The sequence below is a fragment of the Petromyzon marinus genome, chromosome 15 (assembly GCF_048934315.1).
Source record: "Petromyzon marinus isolate PM22_M1 ecotype Great Lakes invasive population chromosome 15, UKy_Petmar_22M1.pri1.0, whole genome shotgun sequence".
Taxonomy (NCBI): Eukaryota; Metazoa; Chordata; class Hyperoartia; order Petromyzontiformes; family Petromyzontidae; genus Petromyzon; species Petromyzon marinus.
The window spans coordinates 13,522,338-13,544,496 of NC_133681.1; the positions used below are offsets into that span (position 1 = coordinate 13,522,338).

At 46.4% G+C, this 22,159-nt stretch overlaps 1 protein-coding gene across 19 annotated transcripts in view; it reads right to left on the reverse strand.

The window, feature by feature from the left end:
• Positions 1-22,159, reverse strand: part of LOC116942691 (protein phosphatase EYA1-like) — a 153,949-nt gene that overhangs the window by 38,509 nt on the left and 93,281 nt on the right. For 16 of the 19 annotated variants that reach the window (XM_032954933.2, XM_076067298.1, XM_076067300.1 and 13 more), the window contains 5 exons: positions 20,993-21,059; positions 19,738-19,889; positions 18,457-18,582; positions 6,871-6,956; positions 3,590-3,764 (listed from right to left, as the gene is read on the reverse strand). In XM_032954933.2, the coding sequence (XP_032810824.1) occupies positions 3,590-3,764; positions 6,871-6,956; positions 18,457-18,582; positions 19,738-19,889; positions 20,993-21,059 (606 nt within the window). The remainder of the gene's footprint in view (positions 1-3,589; positions 3,765-6,870; positions 6,957-18,456; positions 18,583-19,737; positions 19,890-20,992; positions 21,060-22,159) is intronic. The other 3 variants (XM_032954939.2, XM_032954940.2, XM_076067299.1) reach the window with 2 other exon arrangements.

Below are 22,159 nucleotides of genomic sequence, written 5' to 3' on the forward strand. Positions count from 1 at the left end.
CCCCTGCAAAACATAAATATGCTCCAAAATGAGAAAAAGACTATTTAATTCCCCATTTAATTCCCCCATGGACACAGGCTGGGGGATACCACATTGGTAAAGAGCAGTGGCTTCCAATTTGATGCGCGCTTCTCGTGATTTGGGCAGCTTCCAGACAGATGTCCTGATAAACAGGACACACACGGGCCTGCTGCTTACGTAAAGGTTGAAGGACTGCATATACTAAAACAGAGGTCATGAGCACAGCTTCATTACTCGCTAGCTTCTGAGAAAAAAGACTTGGCATGTAAATGGTTGATGCCGCTCATTTTAACTTCATTCTATTGCAGTATCAGGAAGCGAGCAGTGGCAATGGAAGACTTGGCAGCTTTTACAAGTTAATGAAACATGTTGTTTCAAGAAAAGCAACAGTGCTCACTTAAAGGAAGGTTCCACATTCATTTGTGGGTGCGCGTCTACCTAGCCTGGCAGCGCAACCTTCAGTAACACGAGCGGCGATGGCACAGCGGTGTTGCTGTGCTGTGCGCGCTTTTTTTTTTTAGCGACGGCAGGAGAGTGGGGCGGAACTCTAAAGCGGGTGGCCGCTGCGTTAAACGGGTCAGGAGCCATCACTTTGCAACCATTGGGGTAAGATCTTGTCAGATTTAAGATAACTGCGAAGCAGACTATAAGCGACCCCCCCCCCCCCACCCACCACCATCTTATTATGATGATGGATTCTGGAAAATAAAATTAACAAATAGTTTTCAACATTTGTGAAAATATCAATTGACCAAAAATGTTTAGTCGGGCGGGGGGGGGGGAGGGGGGTTTGTTGTACTCAGATCACTCTTTCCCTCAGGAGGCTGATAATCCATCTTGTGATGAGCGATGATGATAGCAGTGGTGATGACGGCTATGTGAAACCCTCATGCTACACTGCTGAATGTACGATAACGATAATGAAAGGCTCAAAACTTCTTAATCTTGTGGAGAATGTTGTGGAACTTTAAATATCTGCACACAGGCACAGAAACGTGCCTTGTGACCCTCTCTCGAACCAGTCCGTACGCCAATGGTCAGAGCAACCATTTATACACATTGGGACGCTAAGATATGTGAATGATGAATACTTTGCTACACCATCACCAACACTTAATTTGAATACAAAATGAGAGTTTGATGAGACTAAACATATATTTTATTTAAGAAAGATATGGGTTATAAAAGAGAAAGCCAGTAACAATATTATGCAGGGTCAGAATACCACGTCGATGGAGAAACAAAACATTAAATTAGTATGAATCAGTCGGGAAACTCTGAAAATGAAAGCAGTGGAGACAGAAGTTCCAATAATTTAAATTTAGCTTGACTTAATATCAGTGCGCACCCTGCCACAGAGAGGAGCGTGTAAATTGTACCAACACAGCCCAGCGCCCGACTCCTCCGCAATCAAATAAACTGGTAATTGTGGCTCGACACACCAGCCAAACCGGACTACATTTTCACGAGGAATACAAGGTCAAAACCTGCAGGTCGCACTTGAACCTGACAAATGACGGTCCCCTGTAGGATTAACACCTGTTCCGTGTTTCACAGAACCTTGCCCGATTTCTTGTCAATTTGAAACGCTCATTGTAAATGTGCAACAGGAATTCATAGTTATCGTGTGGCGACCGAACTTTGAATGCACGGTCAACAGGCATTACATGAAGCTTAAGCAAAATGACGGCGAGTAAAGAAACGTTCTAAAATAGTGCTCACTTCCCTCGAGGCGAAAACACAACTCGCATGTGCTGCACGGCGGACACAACACAGGCCACCCCCCTCATTACGAGCGTGCGCTCCTCATTATTCCCCTTCTTCTCAGCCAGAAGTCCCATTAATATGCGGGGTCAGCTGCTCGGATTGTGTCTCTCATTGAGCTTCTATTCTGTGCTTCTTCTCTTCGTCGCGTCCACCGTCCCCCCTCAAACCTCGGTCCCCCGCATCTACCCAACCCTCGATCTCCCTCCGCTCCCATCTGCACCGGCAGTATCTCCAATGCCTTTCTACTAATTGCATCATCTTCTGCCTCTTCTCAACGCAATCCCAAACTGTCCAAGTCTCGCCTCCCTTACCTACTCAACACTATCCGTAACCCCTGCCAAGGCGCCAATTGTTTCACGTTCCACCTCATTTCTTAACATCCATCTCTGCCATTTCAAGCACTCATCTCACTTCTTTGTTACCTCAGTGCCGAAGTCACTGCAGCATATAAACAATGGTCACACACACACACACACGTACATATAACAGCACTGGTCGCATCATCACCCCATATATATATTTTTTTAATTAACAGTTTTACTGGCTTCTCTCTGCTTATATACAATTCCTGTAACCGTTCTTCACTTATGCCGTCCTGCACCAACTCGTTCAAATCTGTCCATCTCAAATTGCGAGTCTCCAGTGAGCCTGGACGATTCGACAGCCCTTCGCTCGGCCAGTTATTAATGGAGCGGAGCTGTATATATATTTATCTTTGCTGCTATTGTTCGTCAGGACACGTTGTGTATAGCGACTGCGCAGTTGACAAACCCCTCTCTATTCAAGACAAGGCGAGGGACAGGGCGTGCATACGGCAGCACTGACTCGGCGGGCGGGGGGGGGAGCGCACAACGTGGCCCAAACACAATTGGGAATAGGGCTCGGCTACCAAAATAACAATAAAGCAATGCACGTGAACACGAGAGACGGTGGTCCTTAATAAATTACGTCACGAGGTGGCGCTTAAAGAGCCGCATGCGGCTCTGGAGTCACAGGTTGCCGACCTCCCTGGTCTCGATGCAACCACCGCCCTCTCTCGCCAGACCCAAATCAAACTTTTATTTCTACAGCACTATTCGTGCAAAAAAAAAAAATGCAATACGTTGTGCTCTACAGGCACGAACAGTAAAAGTTGAAATTGTAGGCAAAAAAAAAAATCACGTTGTAACAAATTTCTAACAAAGACGTAATAAAAATAACACATTAATTTTAAAAAAGTGTTGGTTTATTTATTTCTTTTAAAAAGTGCTTAATGATTCTGAAGCCCTCAGATCCCGTGGCAGGCTGTTCCATAAGCAAGCACCGTAGACACTAAAATAAGCTGCAAGATGTGCACTTTATTATAATTATGATAATAACGCCCTGCGTTTATCCCAGGAGGGTACTGTGCACTGGGAATGTTTGGCCAGTTCCACGAATGTATTCTTTTTTGTCTCCACCCTGGGAGGAAGCCGGAAGTGCCCGGAGACAACCCGTCACGGCATGCACTGGAATTCCTCGGCCACCGCGCAGCCGCAGCACGGCGGGAGCCTCACCAATGTACTGTGACCAGCGAGAGGAAAAGGAGGGACGTGGTTTTGCCTTCGGGCTATAAGGGCGGCGGGTCAGGGGAGAGTAGCGATAAGGAGGAGCGATAAACGAGGGTTACCCCGCCCACGGACAATGTCGGTGGCGAGCGAGGCGTGAACCGGTCCCGGGTCTTCCTCTGCGCCAACCTGAACTGACCAGCACGGTGAAGTATGGCCAATCAGGGGGGGGCGGCGGAGGGGCAGTGCGGGGGGGTCGGGTGGCGATGTCGTACCGGCCTGGCTGGTCGTGATAGGCGCCGGCTCCTGCAGGGTGTAGGTGGCAGCCGTGGCGGGCGGGGTGGACGGGCTGCTGCTGCTGTTGGCCATGTAGGTGCCGTAGGCGGCGCTCGGGTAGTACTGCCCGACGGCGTACTGCCCCTGCGGGAAGCCGGCGTATGACGAGTACTCCTGCAGTTGCGGCGCGGCACACACGGCGGGGACGAGTTGGCGATGCGCGACATGCACGTTGGGCGAAGGCGTTACAGTTTTTGCGTTTAGTTTGTTGTACTTCCCCCTACACCTCCGATGAGCACGGTTGGCTACGTACGGTGCGAAAAAAGTTAAACATACGTAAAAAAAAAAAAAATTTTGCGCGATGGCAATATGTTCAGGAGGTCAATGCCAATGTCAAGGTCTGCTAATCGTGAGAGGGTGTGCAGTTTTGCTATTCCTCCTCCATACAAAGATCACAGAGCTAGTGGTTTACTACATGGTTTATGGATTTAGTTGTACGGCGACAGTCGCACTGTGGTTTGTCTTAAACGTTCCATTTGTGAAGGGGATATGCATCGGCCTGTTGATGTTCTCATGCGGTTGGTTACACCAACAGTGTCTTAGAAGGAATATCCCAGCCAGGAGGTGCGATGTTTGGGTCTCTAATTATGTGTTTATTCTGGGCGATAGATGTTAAGAGGCAATAGCGGCAGACCCTATGGGTCTACAGCAGCGCTGTTAGCTGCAATTACAATTTCATTGTCATGCAATTAATTACCCGTCAAGCAACTGCAATCGACCCCAGGTCAAAATCATGGCGACTTTCTAAAAACAACTTTATGAATGATCTGTAATTAAACAGCAATGCCACCATTTACTTGCACCTGATAATTGAGCTAAAAGCCATCAAGAATGAATTACTCATCAATGCTTACGAGATGTAATTGACGCATCAGGGAATAATTTCTTACTGTCAAGCTACATGCATCGAATCAGGTGTGTTACGATCAGTTTTCCGATGCAATAAACCCATTCCATGTTGTATACAATGAGTTCACATTATCCTTGCATCCATTTGTGACCACTACATTCATTCCACTGGCAAAAAAATATCAATTCTTTATCAAACTGTGACCTTGAACCATGACAATTAATTTAATAAATTGGGGTGGTGGCAGGGGGGCGGGGATCATTACGCCTATCATGCTGAGTGTTTGAAATTTGAAAAATACTTTGAGACATCACTCGCCACTGATGTTGGCTGTGGCCAAAAAAATCTAACTCAGGATGACGGGGTTTAGAGTGCAGTGCGCTAACCACTACCGCCACCAAGCATTTCCGATTCAAATCATACTGAATTTAAGGTCGTCCACGTTTCGTGTGTTGTGTGCATCACAGGAAGGAGGGGCAGGTAACAGAGACTTGATGGACATGATGCTCCAGGGAATCCACATTCTGTAATTTAATGTATGGTTTAATTTGAAACACCTTCCACTATAATCTGGACAGAGCACTTGCAGTGATTGTTTGATCTGATCAAATAGAGCAAGACTGAGAAATAACGCACTCTAATACCCTTTTCAAACCAATAAACGCCATGTTGATTTTCACCTATACACGACCTGCGGGAGGTTTATAAAGATACTGTATAATATTAAAATTAACTGATCAAATTGCTATATTATACATACATTCATAATAGAGGTTTTTTGGGTTAGATCACGTTATGTGTTGTAACCCTCCACCACCCGACATGGCCAAACAGTAAAAAAAGTGTCATGTTTACAAACGACAAAAAAATGCACTACTTCAGCCCACCGGGTGTGTTGAAGAGTGAATAAACATCATTTAAAATTTTGAGTACGACGTATCGCTGGTAATTACATCCAGCATCATCGGGCTATTTGCCAGAATTGTGAAGCCCTCCACTTGCTCCCGGCCTTAAATAGAGCATACAATAAAAAGGTCATTAAAAAATTATAACAGGGTACTTATAATCAATTGTAAAGGAGTACCTCAGTATGTTGGCCAAATGGCCTTCCTTGAAGAAAACCAAAGCCGGTCAAAATATCAGGATGTATACCTTTTTTTCCCCGTCACCTATTTTAGCTTCCCTGCAAAAAATGTACGTTCAGCGCGAACATGTTCTGCTTAATCCTTTAGCCGCGAAGCCAAGTGAGCAATCCACAACATTGGGGAGACGCGGACACGTTATGCCCCGAGAAGGGCCCGCTGGCGACGCGTACACCGCGTACAGTATTGTGCATGCGCACGTGCATCCACCGCAAGCGTAACCAAATTTCCATTGGCATCGACGAATGTCCCGAATTTATCATTTTACCTCGGCGCGCCACTTATCATATGCCCTCTTTACGTAACGCGTCTTGTACGCGAGCTGTCACCCCCCCCCACCCCCGTATCTATTTTGGCTCGTGACTCCACGATAAGCCCATCACCAGGACCACGCTGTAAACATGGAACAGCATCTTAGTTGGCGGCCATCAAGGTTAAAGTGTTTTTAATCAGCAAGTGAAAAAAACCGAAGCAAAAGTTAGCATTATCAAATTGAGTATATTAATATGCACAGTAGTTACATTGCACACATACATATTATAATATACAGCAGTATGTTACCAAATGGGCTCAGAGTATGGCTAAATTTAGACGTTTTGCACTAAACTTAAAGGAATCACTGTGTCCTGTATGTTTAAGTACGTAACATTCAAGGTTGTATACTTGGTGACGACATCGAGACGCAAGTTTTCTCCTATTGCAAGTGTTACTGGGGTTTCAAGGCCATATTTTCTCAGGTGGGAAGTCCCCGAAGCAAATAGGCGCTGATTCAATGTTGCCACAGCTCGCTATCACGCGACATCGGTGGGGGTGTGTGGGGGGGGGGGGGGGGGGGCAGCCGAGATCAGGCCTCAGAGTCGACCACAGGCCGGCTCGAAGTAGAGAGAACCGGCCCCGCCATGCCGCCCTAGCCATACCTCACAACTCCTGGTATCAGCGGCAGCCGACCGACCGAGAGCTTCGCTACGCTGAGTGACGACTCTCACGTACGATCAACAACCTCGCAGTCGGACGTCACGGCGTTAGCGGCGAACCCGCAGCGAAGCGAGAGCCCGCACACCCGCACGGACGGCCCCACCCGCCCAGCCAGCATCGTCAGCCAAACGTGCGGCACACACAGAGCCCAAACACACTCGGCCGCCATCACCAAGGAAATGGACACGGAGTCTCGTTTGAAAGTGCCAGAAAGATAGCTTGGGCAGATACCGCCAGCGTGACTACGGGGTACCTGCTGAGAGCTGCCGAATCCTGCCGAACTTGTGATGGAATTGCTCGGAGGGTATATCCCCGAAGCGGTCGTAAAGCTTCCTCCCGCTGCAAAACAACGCGAAGACACAGTGGGGGTGGGGTGGGGGACAAGAAGGCGGCACGTCAGGGACTGACACAAAACAAAACAAAAATCCCCCTAGGAGAACTCGGGCCTGGCGCCGCTGACACGCGAGCGCGGGCGCGGGCGCGGGCGCGGCCCGGGCGATAATTTTTCACGGCTATTTTTCGTACGCGTTCTGGTGGAGTGGCAAACACCGGGCCGACCGGACTGGCTTAAACATGAAAAAAAAAAAATTCGCAAGAAAGCAGCTCGCGCAGGCTGCCGCTGGATTAAGAGCCGTCACATGCGGAGAACGCGCGTCACCTGCGCACGGGACACAGGCGGGCACCTCGATCGGCGCAGGCCCCCAAATGGCTCCCAAAAACTCTTCCTGCGGCTAAAGCGAAGGGCGCGAGGAAGTTATTAGGGGGGCTAACGTGCTGCTGTTTTCGCTTGCTAATGGCACAAAAATGGATGCAGATGTCAGATTTTTCTTCGCGCACAAAAAGAAACTCCCGGCCCAGTGCACGCGCGCGTGTGTGTGTGTGTAAATTATCAAAAAATAAACACCGAAAATATGCTTGATGTTGAATTTTGTTTGAATAAGCACTGCAGGTATAAAAAATATCAACATACATTTACTTATAAAAATAAAGGCAACAAAACATAATTTTACACACTTCACAAATTCCACTTTATTTAGTTTCGTCTGCAAAAAATATTCCGAGTTAAAATCCTTTCAGTAAATATGGAAATACATTTTTGGGCTGGCTTTGACATGTTATTCTGGTCTGGGCAGGAGGCGGCAGCCAGTCGGGTAATGCCTAGCTGTGGGTCACACACACTTGCTGTCAAGAAAAACAAATACTCACACCTCATTCCATTTCTTGCTGCGCTGCGCGCTGACAAGGGGTTAACACTACATTCTCATCATCGGCCTCGAAATACAGACTCCACAAAAATCTCTGTAGATGCGCCAGAAGGTAACCTCGTTTAAGCCGCGCTTGTGCAGAGAGGGAAGCACCGTCATGGGAACAATGCAACTTGTGTGAGGCAGAGAATTTCATTGGACTCTTTACAATATGGTCTTAATAAATGTAATAAGCTACAGAACGTTAAAGGGAGAGGGGGGGGGGAGCGACGGGGTGGGTGGAGGGAAAAGGTCTTCACGTGCATAATCGTGACTCTGCTGGGAGAAAACAAGCCTTCCAGCGGTAAACATCTTCTGTTCGGGGTGACTTCAAGGGTCAACGTCCAAGTATTTACATAGCTTTGATGTTCACCCATTGCCTGGTCAGGGAATTGGTTTGGTGGAGGCCCATTTTGACACTATGTTGTTATTGACGTTGTGGGTGGGGGGGGGGGGCTTTCATGCAGATCTGAGAAAGGCATTCTTAATTTGTAGTTTCCAAAACTCAAAGCAAGCACCTCCCCCCGAATCTATGAGAATATTTTTTTCCCTTCCTGGGCAGAGCACTCCCGTAATCTAGTTTGGCAGAAAATGAAAGGATTAGCAAGCTAGACAATAAAACAAACCCACAATAGAAGGCGGTTATTATACTGCGAGAGCAATGGCTGCTTTGTGAAATCAAAACCGCACGTATTCATTTTTCCCGACACTTTGGGTACAATAAAGGCCCTGCCACAGGCATGCACTTAAATTGTTAAAATGCTCTCGCTGATTTACGGCGGTGTGCATTTCATCAGCGAACTCGCTCTTCCCATATGTATCCAGGAGTCAGGTGCAAGGACAAACACAGCGTTATACTTGCGAGCAGCTCAAGGTGTGGAGTGGTGGTGAAGTGGTCAGCGCACTACGCTATGAACCAAAGCGACTCTCAGCACAGAGTATGTATGATTAACTTCTTTCGCACCCTATGTAGCCAACCATACCAATCGGCGGTGCAGGGGAAGGACAACGAACTAAATACAAACAGCAGTTCTAAAGAAATTTGGTTTTCAATCAAGATTTACAAGCACATAGCTCCAGTGGGTTCCTAATATCGGAGGGAAGAGCGTTCCAGACGGCCGCAGGAGCACATCTGAAAGCGCGTGATGCGGTGACCGTCTTTGTTCGATGGATAGCCAAACGCCGCTGAGCAGTGGTGAAGTATGGCCAAACAACCCCCAAATGACCGACGTGGCATAAGGTAGGCCTTCATTCAGCAGTGTACTGGTAAAGGGTTGTATATTATTTTCATTATACTGTTTCAACAACGCAAGGCTCTTCCTCTTGTGTTGTATTTTTCGATTAACATTGTAAGGCACACAAGTAGAAGGGAATGAGCTGTGCTCTCTTTCTATTTAGCGTCACATTCCACAGGAGGGAAATTACTCTTTTCACTGTAATGGGGATCATATATGTTCGACTCAAGACTTAAAGCTATTTCAAACGTTATGCTGAGCACGCTTTAACAGTGAAACCAATCAATGTCCAGACATTGTTATTTGAGGACCCAATTTTGGCTTTAGGATTGCTATAGGTAAAACCATAAAATCAACTACATTTGTGCAAGATTTCAGCTTTTCAGCTCTTCTTGAACATAAGTATAAATTACATCGGGCGGTCAATTACCATAATATATATCGGATGTAAGTTACTGTGATCTAGAGTGGAGTGGTGGCGCACTGCGCTATTTTACTCGGCAACAAGTTCAATTCCTGGTCACTTGCTAACATTAATGGCGAGTGATAGCTGTACTGATCAGCATGGTAAAGTATGGTCAAACAACCCTCATAGGGAGCTCTCCATCTAGCAGAGGATTGACAAAGGGCTACACTGTACATGCACATATGCGATCTATCAATATTTATATTTTGTCATAGTTATAACCTAAATATTCACAAAGACAAAAGCTGATGATTTGGTACTACTAGCATCATGACAATGTATACAGGTACACAGTTCAATGCACTACACTGGTGCATGGGGGAGTTTATGAGTACAAGGGAAAGCTATCAATACGTTCCGACTAACTGTCGCCTTCGGTGCGACAAATGACTTGGCCGTCACGTGTGACGGCATTCTCTCCGTGACGATGTGCCACGCATGCAGGCACCAGGTGAGATTGGGTTTCAAAGCATGGAGGCGAACATCCCCTCTCCCTCTCCCACACTCCCAGGGAGACTCCAGACTGCACGCCAATTAAAGGCACAGTTCCGGCTGATTTATACACAAAAGGCTTCCCTTGAAAACCAGCAGTCCATTGGAATGGACCGGAGAATAACGCGATTAAACCACGTTCAGGTTTGGCAGTGTGCTGCCCAGTCGCACACCATATCATATTCACATAGATAATCGTGAGCCGAGTGAATGAGTGACTTGTGTAGATTATAGTGAAGTTCCAGAAGGATTAGGAGAGCTTGAATTAAGCACAACTAGAAGGTGCATTGCTTATAACAATACAAATGCAAAAAAAATAACTTCATAATTTGGGTGCCAAATATTTCAAGCGTGAAGATTGATTAGTTTCAATCACAAAGCCAGCTCAGCTTTAAGTTTATTGTTGAACACTTAAAACGCATGAAAAATCTAGTGCTAATGAAAAAAACTATTGATATCAAACTTTCCTCTGTATTATTATTTGGGGTGTAAATATCCCTTCTCCTCAAGTTATGAAATTAATCATTCGAGGATCAGCATTTGTATCAATAATAGATATAGATGCTTACAATGGCGGTGAACATAGCGGCCTCTTGTGGCTCGCACGATTGGCTACGAACGGTGTGAAAGAAGTTCAACATCCCTACATACATAGAGGAATACAACCAACATTTACGATTAAAAAAAACCATCGAATCCTACATACATGGGCTCGGTGCATGTATCCATGAGCTTCGAGAATATTAAATCATCTTTGAATTCATGCGTTGTGATCATACAATTGCAAATGTCACTTGTACGAGGAGCTGAGCCATAACCGTGTTGTTAAACTCTGACCACTGTTAGTCTTGACAAAATGAATTAAGACATTACATTTTATTAATGGCAAATTATTTACAATTAAAAAAAAGTTTTGTTATTAATACTCTTGTATTCTGGTTGATGTAACAGCAGGATGGACCATAAATTAAAATGTAATATCTAATCCCAGTATGGTTTATGACATTAACTGTTTAATGCGACATGCACAGCAATAAAAAAAAACAATAACACACATATTCTTGGTTCTTTCGGTAAAGTCACGTAGAAGGGAAACACCTGATGATGATTGCTTGTGTTGCAGTCGAAAATGTTGTGAGCATTTTACTGTTCCATATTTTTATTATTTAATTGTTTCCCTTCTACGTGACTTTACCGAAAGAACCAAGAATATGAATCCCTACCGTCACGAAAGCTTTAAACCAAAATAACACACGTGAAATAATACACAATATGAATGTTAAAAGATTCTGTAAACTTATTCTAGGATTGCACACAAGAGTATTTTTGATGACCCATTCTATGTTCATGCAAATGAGAAATTCAAAATACTGAATTATGCATCCCATATGTAGTGTTTACATTCTGCACTGCCAAAGAAACCTGAGCGAGAAATAACAAACTGATATGTTGACCAATGCCATTGCTTGAAAACTCATCCATTTGCACCTCGAATGTGATCGTAATCACCTAACCTACACGCGGCAGCGCTGCAGACCGGCTCGCACTGTCACCCAGGAGGTGTGTTCGCTGCATAATAACGTTAACTTTACTCTGAAAAAAACACCCACACGGCGAAAACTGCACGTGCGTCACATTTCCCAAAGTTCCAACAGCCTCGCCTTGCGCCAAAATAGGCGCGTAAAGCGCAAAGCCAAACAATTGTTAAAGACCGTTTAAAGGCGGGCTTGTCCTACATCTGGATCTATTGAGTTGGCAGTAAAGTACAAGCACGCTCGTGAAATGGCAGGATGATGGCATGCTACATCGAGTTTGCCTCGGCACCGGTGAGCATTCCCGCGTAATGCTCGACGCACTTCTCTATTTAACCGCACCGTTTGAAAAAAAAACCCAACAACAACAACAACAAAAAAGCCCACTCTCTTCTGCCACTGCTTCACGTTCTTCCTCTTCGCTCCTCGGCGCAATGGGCCGCACGCCCGGCGTAGCAGTGCCCCGCCGTCCCTGCTCCCTCCTCAACCCCGCGGGCCATGGGCCACGTCAATCATCGGCGAAACAGAACACCGCTCGAGGACGGCTCGCCAACATCTACAGGGCCGGCCTCTGGGGAGGAAGGAGCTGGTGAGTGCTTGCGTGAGAGAAAGCGGCGAAAAGCGGCGGATGGCTTGCGGAGGGATTGAAAAGTCGCCGAAGAGCGGAGCATGACAGACAGGGAAGCTCGCTTCAGAGCGCGGAGGGCCAAATTGAAATCAACTCGCACAGCCCGTGGGAATGGGGATTTCTGGGCAACTCGACGCACCCAAACGCAGAACAGAAAACGCGCAACGCTCGGGCAGCTCACGGGGGGGGGGGGGGGGGCGGCTTCACTTGCTTTGTTGAGAAACAGCTACGAGGGTCTCCCGCGTGCGGTTTTCTATTTAATTCCTGACACTGCCCACTTTAAATCACGTCAGACTGCGCCGGGTTTTGCAGTTCACTTTCGTATTCGAATAAGCGCCAAACTTGAATAAAAACGGTGTTTTGAAAATTGATACGATGGCTAAACATGTGCTTCCAAACACATAATCCTACTTATAAACAGGACTACAATTTACACGTCCTTTTTATTGATCTGATAAATGCATTTAGCACATGGAGAATGAGTTTAGGCTAACGTAAGCTACAGATGGATTCTTTCCAATGACAGTTATAATTGGAATACTATTGTGAAAGCAATGTAATAATCACAGCAAAACAAAGGCTGTTAAAGGAAAACTCTGGTTGTGCAAAATGGTAAGCTACTCGGAATTTTGGAAAGAAAAGAAGGAAATATTGTTTAGTTATTTTCCTACATCTTCACAAAAACCCAGCGACCAACAGACAGACGTACTGCAACGTTGTTCAGAACGGTGTCAACGGTTTCCTGAAGAAGTTCCCAGCAACAAAAAAAACACATCGGAGGAGGAACAACACAGCACAAGCTGTAAACACCAAGCGTTGGTAACACTGCTCGCAAAAGCCGGGGTGGGGGGGGGGGCCTCACAGCAAGTGGAGAATATGCAGCCCCCCGTCATTTTGCCGCATGTCAAACGCACGGCTAAGTCGCAATGCGGAAAATACACTCCGTGCTCTCTCGGAAACGCTCTCCGTTTCAAAACCCGACTTCACTAACTAACGGGGCATTCCGATCACTTAGTCCCAAATAAAATAAATGCACCGCTAATGAACACCAGATTTCTTTGTTGACCATCAACAGGCCGCTAAACAAGACATCCTCTGTTGCTATTTAGCAACACTGCGTTAGAAAGCTAGTATTTATTCTGAGCATGCTATATGCTAACCCTGTGGGTGTGCCGGTCAATTTCTACCCATGAAACACATGTAATATATACAGCATACACACGTGTGCCCTATTTAAAGGCGCTGGTTTATTAAAGGTCCATATTTTAAGCCAGCGGCTATTTTAAGGGGAGGAAAACTGCCTTGGAAATACTCGCTATCCACAAACCGTTGCATTTACAGAACGCGGTATTGTAGACATATAGAAACCTTTTCTCCCTCGGCTAGTCGCTTCACACAGGTCCCCCCACATTCTGACGACGCACGAACAAATGCTAAAAAAAGGTTCAAATAATCTGCGACGAGATCTCGCGGCGCAAGCGGCAACATTACGCGCGCGGGATCGGGTTCAGCTGGCACGGACACCGCAACCTCGACAGACAACGGGTGGTTTCAAAACAAAATGTGCACGACGTTATATTAGTGCTAGGGGCCACCGGACTGTTCCCAATTAATGGGGTGAGAGAGAGAGAGAGATGTTTTTCTCGCTCACATTTCATTACGTAAACTGGCCTCTCCCCACAGCCTTGCACGTGTTAAGTGTGTGCTAATGGCATGCTTCCCCGCACCCCCCCCCGTTCGAAAATGCAGATGAGCCAATGTCTAAAAAAACCCCCTCGCCGTCAACACATTCACCGCAACCCTTCCGAAAGGCACAAGCGAGCGGGGGGGGGGGGGGGGGGGGGGGTAGGGGGCCACAAAAGCAGCTTTGATATTAAACCACCACGCAGATTTTAAATGCTCCACAATTATACGTGCCCGATTGTGCCACGCACACAACAATGCTCTTTTATTACCATCATCACTAGACCTTGCCCCCACATGGCAGTAGCGGAAGGCAGCACAACACACATGCGTTGCCAGGCCATCCGCGTGAATTGTTGAATGTCATCTCCTTGTGTGCGCGCAGATTTCCCCACTTGTAGCCCCGCCCACTTGTAGCCCCGCCCACTTGCCCCCCCCCCCTCTCTCTCCCCCATTGCTCCTCCCCCCTTTCTTACCTATATAACCTCTTGCCACGGCAGCTCTCCCGCACAACCTCAGAATTTTCTTGCTGTGGTTGTTCCACCTGATGAGGATCGCTCGTGTTGCGATCGAAACGTCGTGGTTTATTTTATTTTTTATTTCTACATACGTTACTTTACCGAAAGGTTTTCTCCGGTTTCGTTCAGACGTGCAAAACTCCTCTCGCTGATGAATCCGGCCAAACATTGCACGAAGAACCCTCTTTTAAAGTCTTTGGACACTTTTGTGACGCCTTCCCGCATTAATATCCAATATTAATACGCTTTTTTTAACGCGATGAAAATTAAAAAAAACTAACACGATGAAAATTCCCAACACAAGTTTTTGATGTGTAAAATTTGCCAACTCAGTGTGTTACCTGATAATCACTTAATAACATTGCACAACCACGTTATGCAGCTTAAACTAAAAGTGAAAATTAAACATTCTGTGAGCTGTTTAAAACTAAAAATCACCCAAAACCCCAAAGGTTTTTGAAAATGCAATAAATATAATCTCCATTTATATAAAAGGCAAAGTTGTGAATGTGTGTCGGTTCAAAATGTTTAGTGTACTTCCCGACATGCAACAAACTTGAAATTTGCCATATGGGTACTTTCCAGACTGTACACCATGCAAACATTATTAAAATACACTTTTGTGGGTTTTTATTTTGGGGGGGGAGCTCAATAATGCATTTATTTTTTGTACGGCAAGTGAGCTGTGACGTCAAATCCGTCACGTGACCCGCACACGTGGAAGCGTAACGCATTGTAGTGTAGCGGTTAGCGCGCCGCGCTACGAACCCGGCGACCCGAGTTCGATTCCCGCTCACGGCCACCACCAGTGACGATTATTTTAACCGGTCCTGGGCCTTCCCTAGGTCGACTCAGCCTCAAAACGAGTAACTGCTGTGGTGTGTGAACATCGCCACTGGGGAGACAAAGGCGGCCGGGCGTGGTGGATCCAAGTCCCGGGCGAAGCCGGGTAGTACAGCTAGTACATAATAAACTAATGTACAACCTTAATGTCAATCCACTCCTGGGTAAAAAAAACATCCCCAAAACATTGCCCATACTTCAATATGCCTGTCAATGTGGGTTGGTGAAGGCAAGGTGGAGGAGAGAGGTGGGGGGGGGGGCTTGGATTGTTTCAGTTATCGCACACGTTACTATTGTTAGCCATGGCTTGGAATCAAACTCAAGTTTTCTCAGGTTCATAGTGTCGTGCGCCACTGCTCTCCACCTCTTTAATTCAAAATGTGTACACATGCCTTTGGGTCTTTCGGTAAATCCACGTAGATAGAAAAATAAAAAAAATATATATGACGACGTTTTGATCGCAACACAAGCAATAGTCATCAGGTGAAGCAAATATTAAAAAAAAATTAAATTTAAATAGCCATTTTTTTCAAATGTTTTTTTCACCTGATGACGATTGCTTGTGTTGCGATCGAAACGTCGTCAGATTTTTATTATTTTTCTATGTGGCCTTACCGAAACACCCAAAGAATATTAATTCCTGCAGTCACGAAGGCTTAAAGTCGAGATGTATACACAGTCGACGTCTTTAAATTTTACAAAGTCGAGTATTTTTACTTTCATGGGAATTGTGACAGACTTAACCGCTAATTATGCCACTTGACCAATGGGATTCAGACAGCTCTCACTACACCAGCTGGTCAAGAGCGTGGGGGGCTTCTCTCATGTGTTTTTGTTGCCTCCATTACAGTCCTACACTCGTTATCCCTTTACACTTTTGTTCATGCGACTAAATAAACTCGTCCTCCAGTCTAGCATGAAACGTTAGCACAGCTGGTTGTGCGACAAACAACCTTTTTCTTTCAAATATTTTAAAATAGCCAAAGGTTTCCAAATATTTTTTTTATATGTATAAAAGAAAGGTCCCTTTGTGTCAATATTGGTATACTTTGGCAGACATGAGATGAACATCGAGTACCACTTTGCTTACGCATGCATTGTTACTGAAAGGCGGGATAATGTAATTAATATCTCCCTGCGACACAACTCCACCGCCAGAGCAATTGGGACTCAATATTCGAATTAATACGGCCGATCGGGGGTCAACTTGACCCATCATGTCACCAGCGTCAGTAAAAGAGTCCCGCTTCGGGAGGCTCCATCACTAGATGAGAAGCCAACAGTGGCATTCCTGTGGACAGACTGGTCACCTTCACGGGAACAGAAATTACACCACTGCTTCCGGGCCAACAATGGCGACATGTCCTGCTATGTCCCTTCTTTCGACGATGGCGGCCCTCACTATTTTGAACGTAACGTCGCAGCAAGCGTCGGCAGTTGCAGCACTCCATAGAAGGTGCGTGCTGTGTGATGTGCGGCACGATGGAAGTGCCCAGCTCTCGGGAGCGAAACGCCGGACGGCATTCCGAACAACCAGGCGGTACGACACGAAAGCCCGGTGGAGAGAGTTATAGAGCGCAACTGTGGAAACGTAAAAACGTACCGCGGTGCTATTTTTATTTTATTTTTTTATGCCGGCGCGGCGGCATAAAGAGGCCCCCCCCCCCCCCATCCATCGTCCCACAGGCCGACGCTGAAACTCTTGCTTTGCGCGCGTCAACAAGACACGTAACCCTGGCAGAAGTGACTCTCTCGACGGCACAGCTCAAGCATAACAAAACTCGCGGCCACGCCGCTTATAAGGGCCTGCAACAAAAACGCACCTGCGACAATCTGGCACGCGCACGTGAAAACAGAGGCTGGGGATGCGAGGCGCCATGTGTGCTGCATTCGGGGCATGTGTGTACCTCTTGGCTGCATCGGAACGTCCAGAGTTTCATTGCCTAGGCTTTAAACTCCACGTCGATATACAAGGGTTGGTCATAGTGGAAACCCGCTGGGATTTTATACCTTACACCCTGAGCACCACAGTCCAGATTTTTATTTTTCTCCCCACTTGTATTAAATTTTTGCGCTAAAAAAAGGCCTCTCCTAGTGTGGCAATATTGCACATGTTGCTTTGGTGAAAAAACGTTCCTTTTCAATATTACACTAATATACTGTATATGTCACCGACTGCACACTTTGAAGAGGTGCTTTTATCGAATTTCCCTGATGCACTTACGTCTCAGCTCTGCTATTAATAAGCGTTACGTCTGGCAGCGAGGAAAAAACGTCTAAAAATACATCTGAGTCATGATCCGTTTGCAGGTTTACCACCGTGCCATGTGGAAATCTGAACAGATCACTTCATTGTAAACGTACAAAAGTGAAATACACACCAAATTAAAGGTGAATTCTATACAATTCTTAGGACACACTGCTTTGCAGTGTGAAATTAAGGAATTTCAACAATGGTTAAATATGGCAACGCCCCCCCCCCCCAAAGCAACATGCTCGTCTTCTTGGTTCTGTAAAGTCACGTAGAATGGAAATAAAACAATACAAATAAAACATAATAAAATGTTTTATTTTTATTATTGTATTTCCATTCTACGTGACTTTACCGAAAGAACCAAGAAGATGAATCCCTGCAGTCACGAAAGCTTTAGATCGAAATTTAACATGCTCGTTGTTGAGGAAGGCGATGATATTTAGGTTTTAATCATTCAATATTTACCACAGATACTCAAGAGAGCAGTCACCACATGACGTTAAAGCTTCAAGCCGATCCCAACAAAACCTACCCACCTACAAGAATTCAAACCAAATGGTGCGGCCCGTCTATCGGGCCCAAGGAGCAGTAACCCTAACTTCAGGCACGGCGTCAACTTTGCAAGACTCGCCGCTTCTGAGCTCACGTGCAGCAAACGTAAATACACGCAAATACACGGATAGATGCAAATGTAATTGATGCAACGTAAATACACGAATAGACGCAAATGTAATTGATGCCACCATGCCTTACCTCCTCCCCGCACCCCCACCCAACAATGATACCAGTGAGACACATTGATTAAACGACTGCACATTTTTACTCGTCATTGGGGGGGGGGGGGGGGTTTGTCCACCATAGACGAAGGTGGCTTGGGTCGTTTATTCTATTTATCATCAACATATACTAATTATCATTATTGCTGACGCTCAAATAATACTGACCTTGCATCTGATACGAGTATGCCGTCTGTCCGGGCTGGGGCACACTGAAGCCAGCTCCGTACGTAGTGAGGTAGCCCGCCTGGCCGGCCGTCTGACCCTGCAGCAAACCGCCCTCCGTCTTGATCCCTGCCCACAGTGCATCAGCTGATATTTTGCACAACCAACAAGTCCACGTCGCCAACCATCATCCTCGTCGTCGACAATCATAGCCACTAATCATCTTCAGCCACTCTCCACCACCCGTCCGTGTTGGCTATGTCCACACTCCACCTTGCTTGTACAATGTCTGAAGTTGTTACGTCAGCTTCGTCTCTCTTCTGGATGCCTCTTGGAACAAGTTTCTTCCTAAGCTAACATTGCATCCTTGGCAAATGGCTGCTCTTATTTGAAAGTGTATGATCACAGTTTATATTCTCCCCTTAACAGTGGATGAGCTGTTCTGTGTACCGGTCAGGTCTCTGTTAAAAAGAACAGCGACTGATTGTATTCCTTATTATAAACGGTAACAAAAGAAAATAAACCATGACGAAACACGCATTTATGAACTCGTATGTTTAAGTTCGGTCAATTTGTCTCACCGAACGTTGCACTTGCAGTAATATTGAACTCTCGGTGAAAACACAAATGATGATAGCGGCATAATATTCGAATGACACGATCAACTTTGCACAATTAAGACAATGTTCTCGTTCAACCAATCGTTTAATTACCACCGTTTAATAAACATGCCTTTAACTGTAACGTGATAGCGACGGCTCGGCGTCAGTCGCTGGGGAGGTGGTCGGCGATCGACATATACTGCATGCCTCATTGGCATTTCTGGCCGCAAAAGCAGTGGCACCCCTCACTGCAAATCACGATTAAAACAAAGGCAGAGCAGGACCCAGCCTCCACTTCTCCCAGCCACGGGTCACGTGTGTAGTCGTGCCAGCAATCGTGCTGGCATTGGTTGGACAGGAGAGACTCTGAGAGATGCCACCGCGTAGGATTTCGCGGTTATGCTCTTTTGTCTGTCCAACGTGTTTTCGGGTTGTATTGTTCCTGAACTGAACAATTCGGGCCACGCAGAAGCTCCCAGGTCGCGCAGCAAAACACCGGCGGTCACGATGCACAACAAAAGGAAGCGAGTTATTCCTAAAACGGAACACAAAATGGTTCCCCAAAGAAGCTCCCGGCGGCACATGGAGCGGAAACGTCGGACGTTATCGGGCATCGCGCCATACAACACACGCCGCACAACCCCGATAGGCACACCGGACAGAGACGTGGAGAGATGCTCACCGTACGACGGCAGACCATAGTGCTGCCCGGGCTGCGTGTACGTGCTGTAGGGAGCGGCCTGGGCCATCACCGCTGGGTACTGCGGCTGCCCCGCGTAGGTAGCCATGGGCTGGGCGGGTGGTGCTGACAGAATGTGGGGGTATGACCTGCTACTGGAACAAGTCGGACGCGCGCAGAAAAACCTGGCATCAGTCAACGTCACAGCTGGCCGAGGAGACTCGGGGTGTTCCACTACATTTTTTGTGTGCAACTGTTTGAAGTTAAGCATGTGACCTTTAACCCCTCGCCAAACTAAAAATCTTTACGCCGAGCCAAATATTCGGCGGGGAACGAATGCCCTTGTGTAATACGGTAGCCTGTATCCAATTAGTAATGGACAATATGGTTCTATTATTAGACTTGAGGGCTTTTAATTTCTCTCTTTTTAGAATTTTTTGTATTGGGTGCATGTGCTGTTTTTCACACCACGCTGACAAGATGGATAATAATAATTAACAAGACAAAGTGATATTTTGCTATGCTAGAACTACATTTTTAAAGTTATTTTCTTAAATTCTAAACATGGGCAAACGTGCGCGACTACGTGCATTTTTTGGTTAATGTAACAAAGCATTTCTATATCATTGTGCTCTTATAAAAAATATGCTCACAGAGCTTATTTAACCAAATGGCATTGAATCGATCAATTAATCTATCGCACTAGAGAGAAATGCAGCAGTGAAGTGGTTCGCACACTGTGCTATGAACCCTGTAACCAACATAAGTGGTGAGCAATATCTCAAATGGTCCTGGACCACCACCAACCTTCACCAAAACAACACTGACCAGCAATGGACGTATGGTCAAACAACCTCCATGGCCGGCAAGGCAAGTGGAGGGGAGGCCTTCATCTAGCAGTGGATTGACAGAGGGCTGGACAAGACATTACATTATTAAATGGAGCAGCACTTTGTTGCGCATTTGCTAGCCCGCTGCTGCTACCCAACTGCCAAACTCATTAGCCATTATAACACACAGAATTTCGTTGTTGAAACATGCCAACACGTCAAAATACAATTGCCAAAAGCAGTTAATCTTTATGAGCATCACTTGTCATAGAAAGCTTCATGCAACCCGTTCAGAAGTGCACTGGAGTCTTAGACACCACTGGAATACCATTAGTCGCTTTATCTTTGTGAAACAACAGGCCGAGGCTTGAAAAGGGGGGGCACAAACCCCTCAAGTGCACCAAGAGAAAAGCAAGCGCGGCCCTTACTTTGATGAGTAAATCTGCGGGGAATACTGGTGTGTTTGTCTTGGACTGTAGCCGCTGCTGGCGATAGCTGTTTGGAATGAAGGAAAGGAGAAAAAAAATCACAGAATTAAACCGAGTCTGGGACCTCCTTCCCAAGAGCAAAGCTGAACGATTCTGGTTTTAACTGCCAACAAAGGTCCGCGCCCTTTCATTGCAGAAAATCACAGCTTATATGCCAAATGCACATAGTTCAACATTTGTTTCTTTTAGGGTCTCATTTCTCAAAAGCAATCAAACGTAGCACTAAATCGACGGTAGCATGCGGCACTCGGCAGTCAAGAAAATTATTGCGGGTAAAACAATGTGGCCAACAGATTATTACGTAGAGCCCTGCGGAATTGCAAGGACTACGAGGACAACACGTTAATGATGCAGATAAAATTAATCGTGGCTTTTTAATGTTCACAGCACCAACTTGCAGTCCACAATTTAACCCTGCGAACGAACATGCAAGTGACATACGTATAATGATCTACATATTATTATGTATTTCACGTATTTATTTTAAAAGAATGTGCTCAACAGAGCACCCATTGAACCGATATAATCAATAAACAGAGCTGCGCCACTGTGGGGGTGTGGGGGGGGGGAGCGTGTGGAAATTAACTGCACAGCCGCAGAAACCCGCCAGGAGACGTTCCAATTATTTTTTCAGGGATAAAACCTTGCTATGCTAAGGCTGCTCCTAAACGTGCACGATCAAAGCTGCGGGCAGCTGAGGGTACGCGGCCGAGGAGGAGGAGGCGGCGGCGGCGGCGGCGGCGGAACGCTCGGCGGCGACTTTTAGGGTCTGCAGTGCAATCCCCACTCATCTGCGCCCGGCGTGCAATGATTTCGCGGCTATTTCCATTAGCCGCCTAACACTCGGTGGGCGTCTCTCGCGCTCTCCGCTCTCGCTTGCGTGCGCACCACGGGCAAACGCCAAGCCAATCCAACCGGAACTGCAAATGTGTGATCCTCAGCTTTGAAACTATTCAGCGCAATACAAATCCCCCTCCGACATGTGGGCTCAGTGGACGGTTGAACGAACAATCGGCCGTTCGTTACTTAACCGGGCAGACGCTCGTTTTGCCCGACTCCTGGCGTTTTTGGCAGGGACAAATGTGCGATGGTGAATAGGCGGAAACA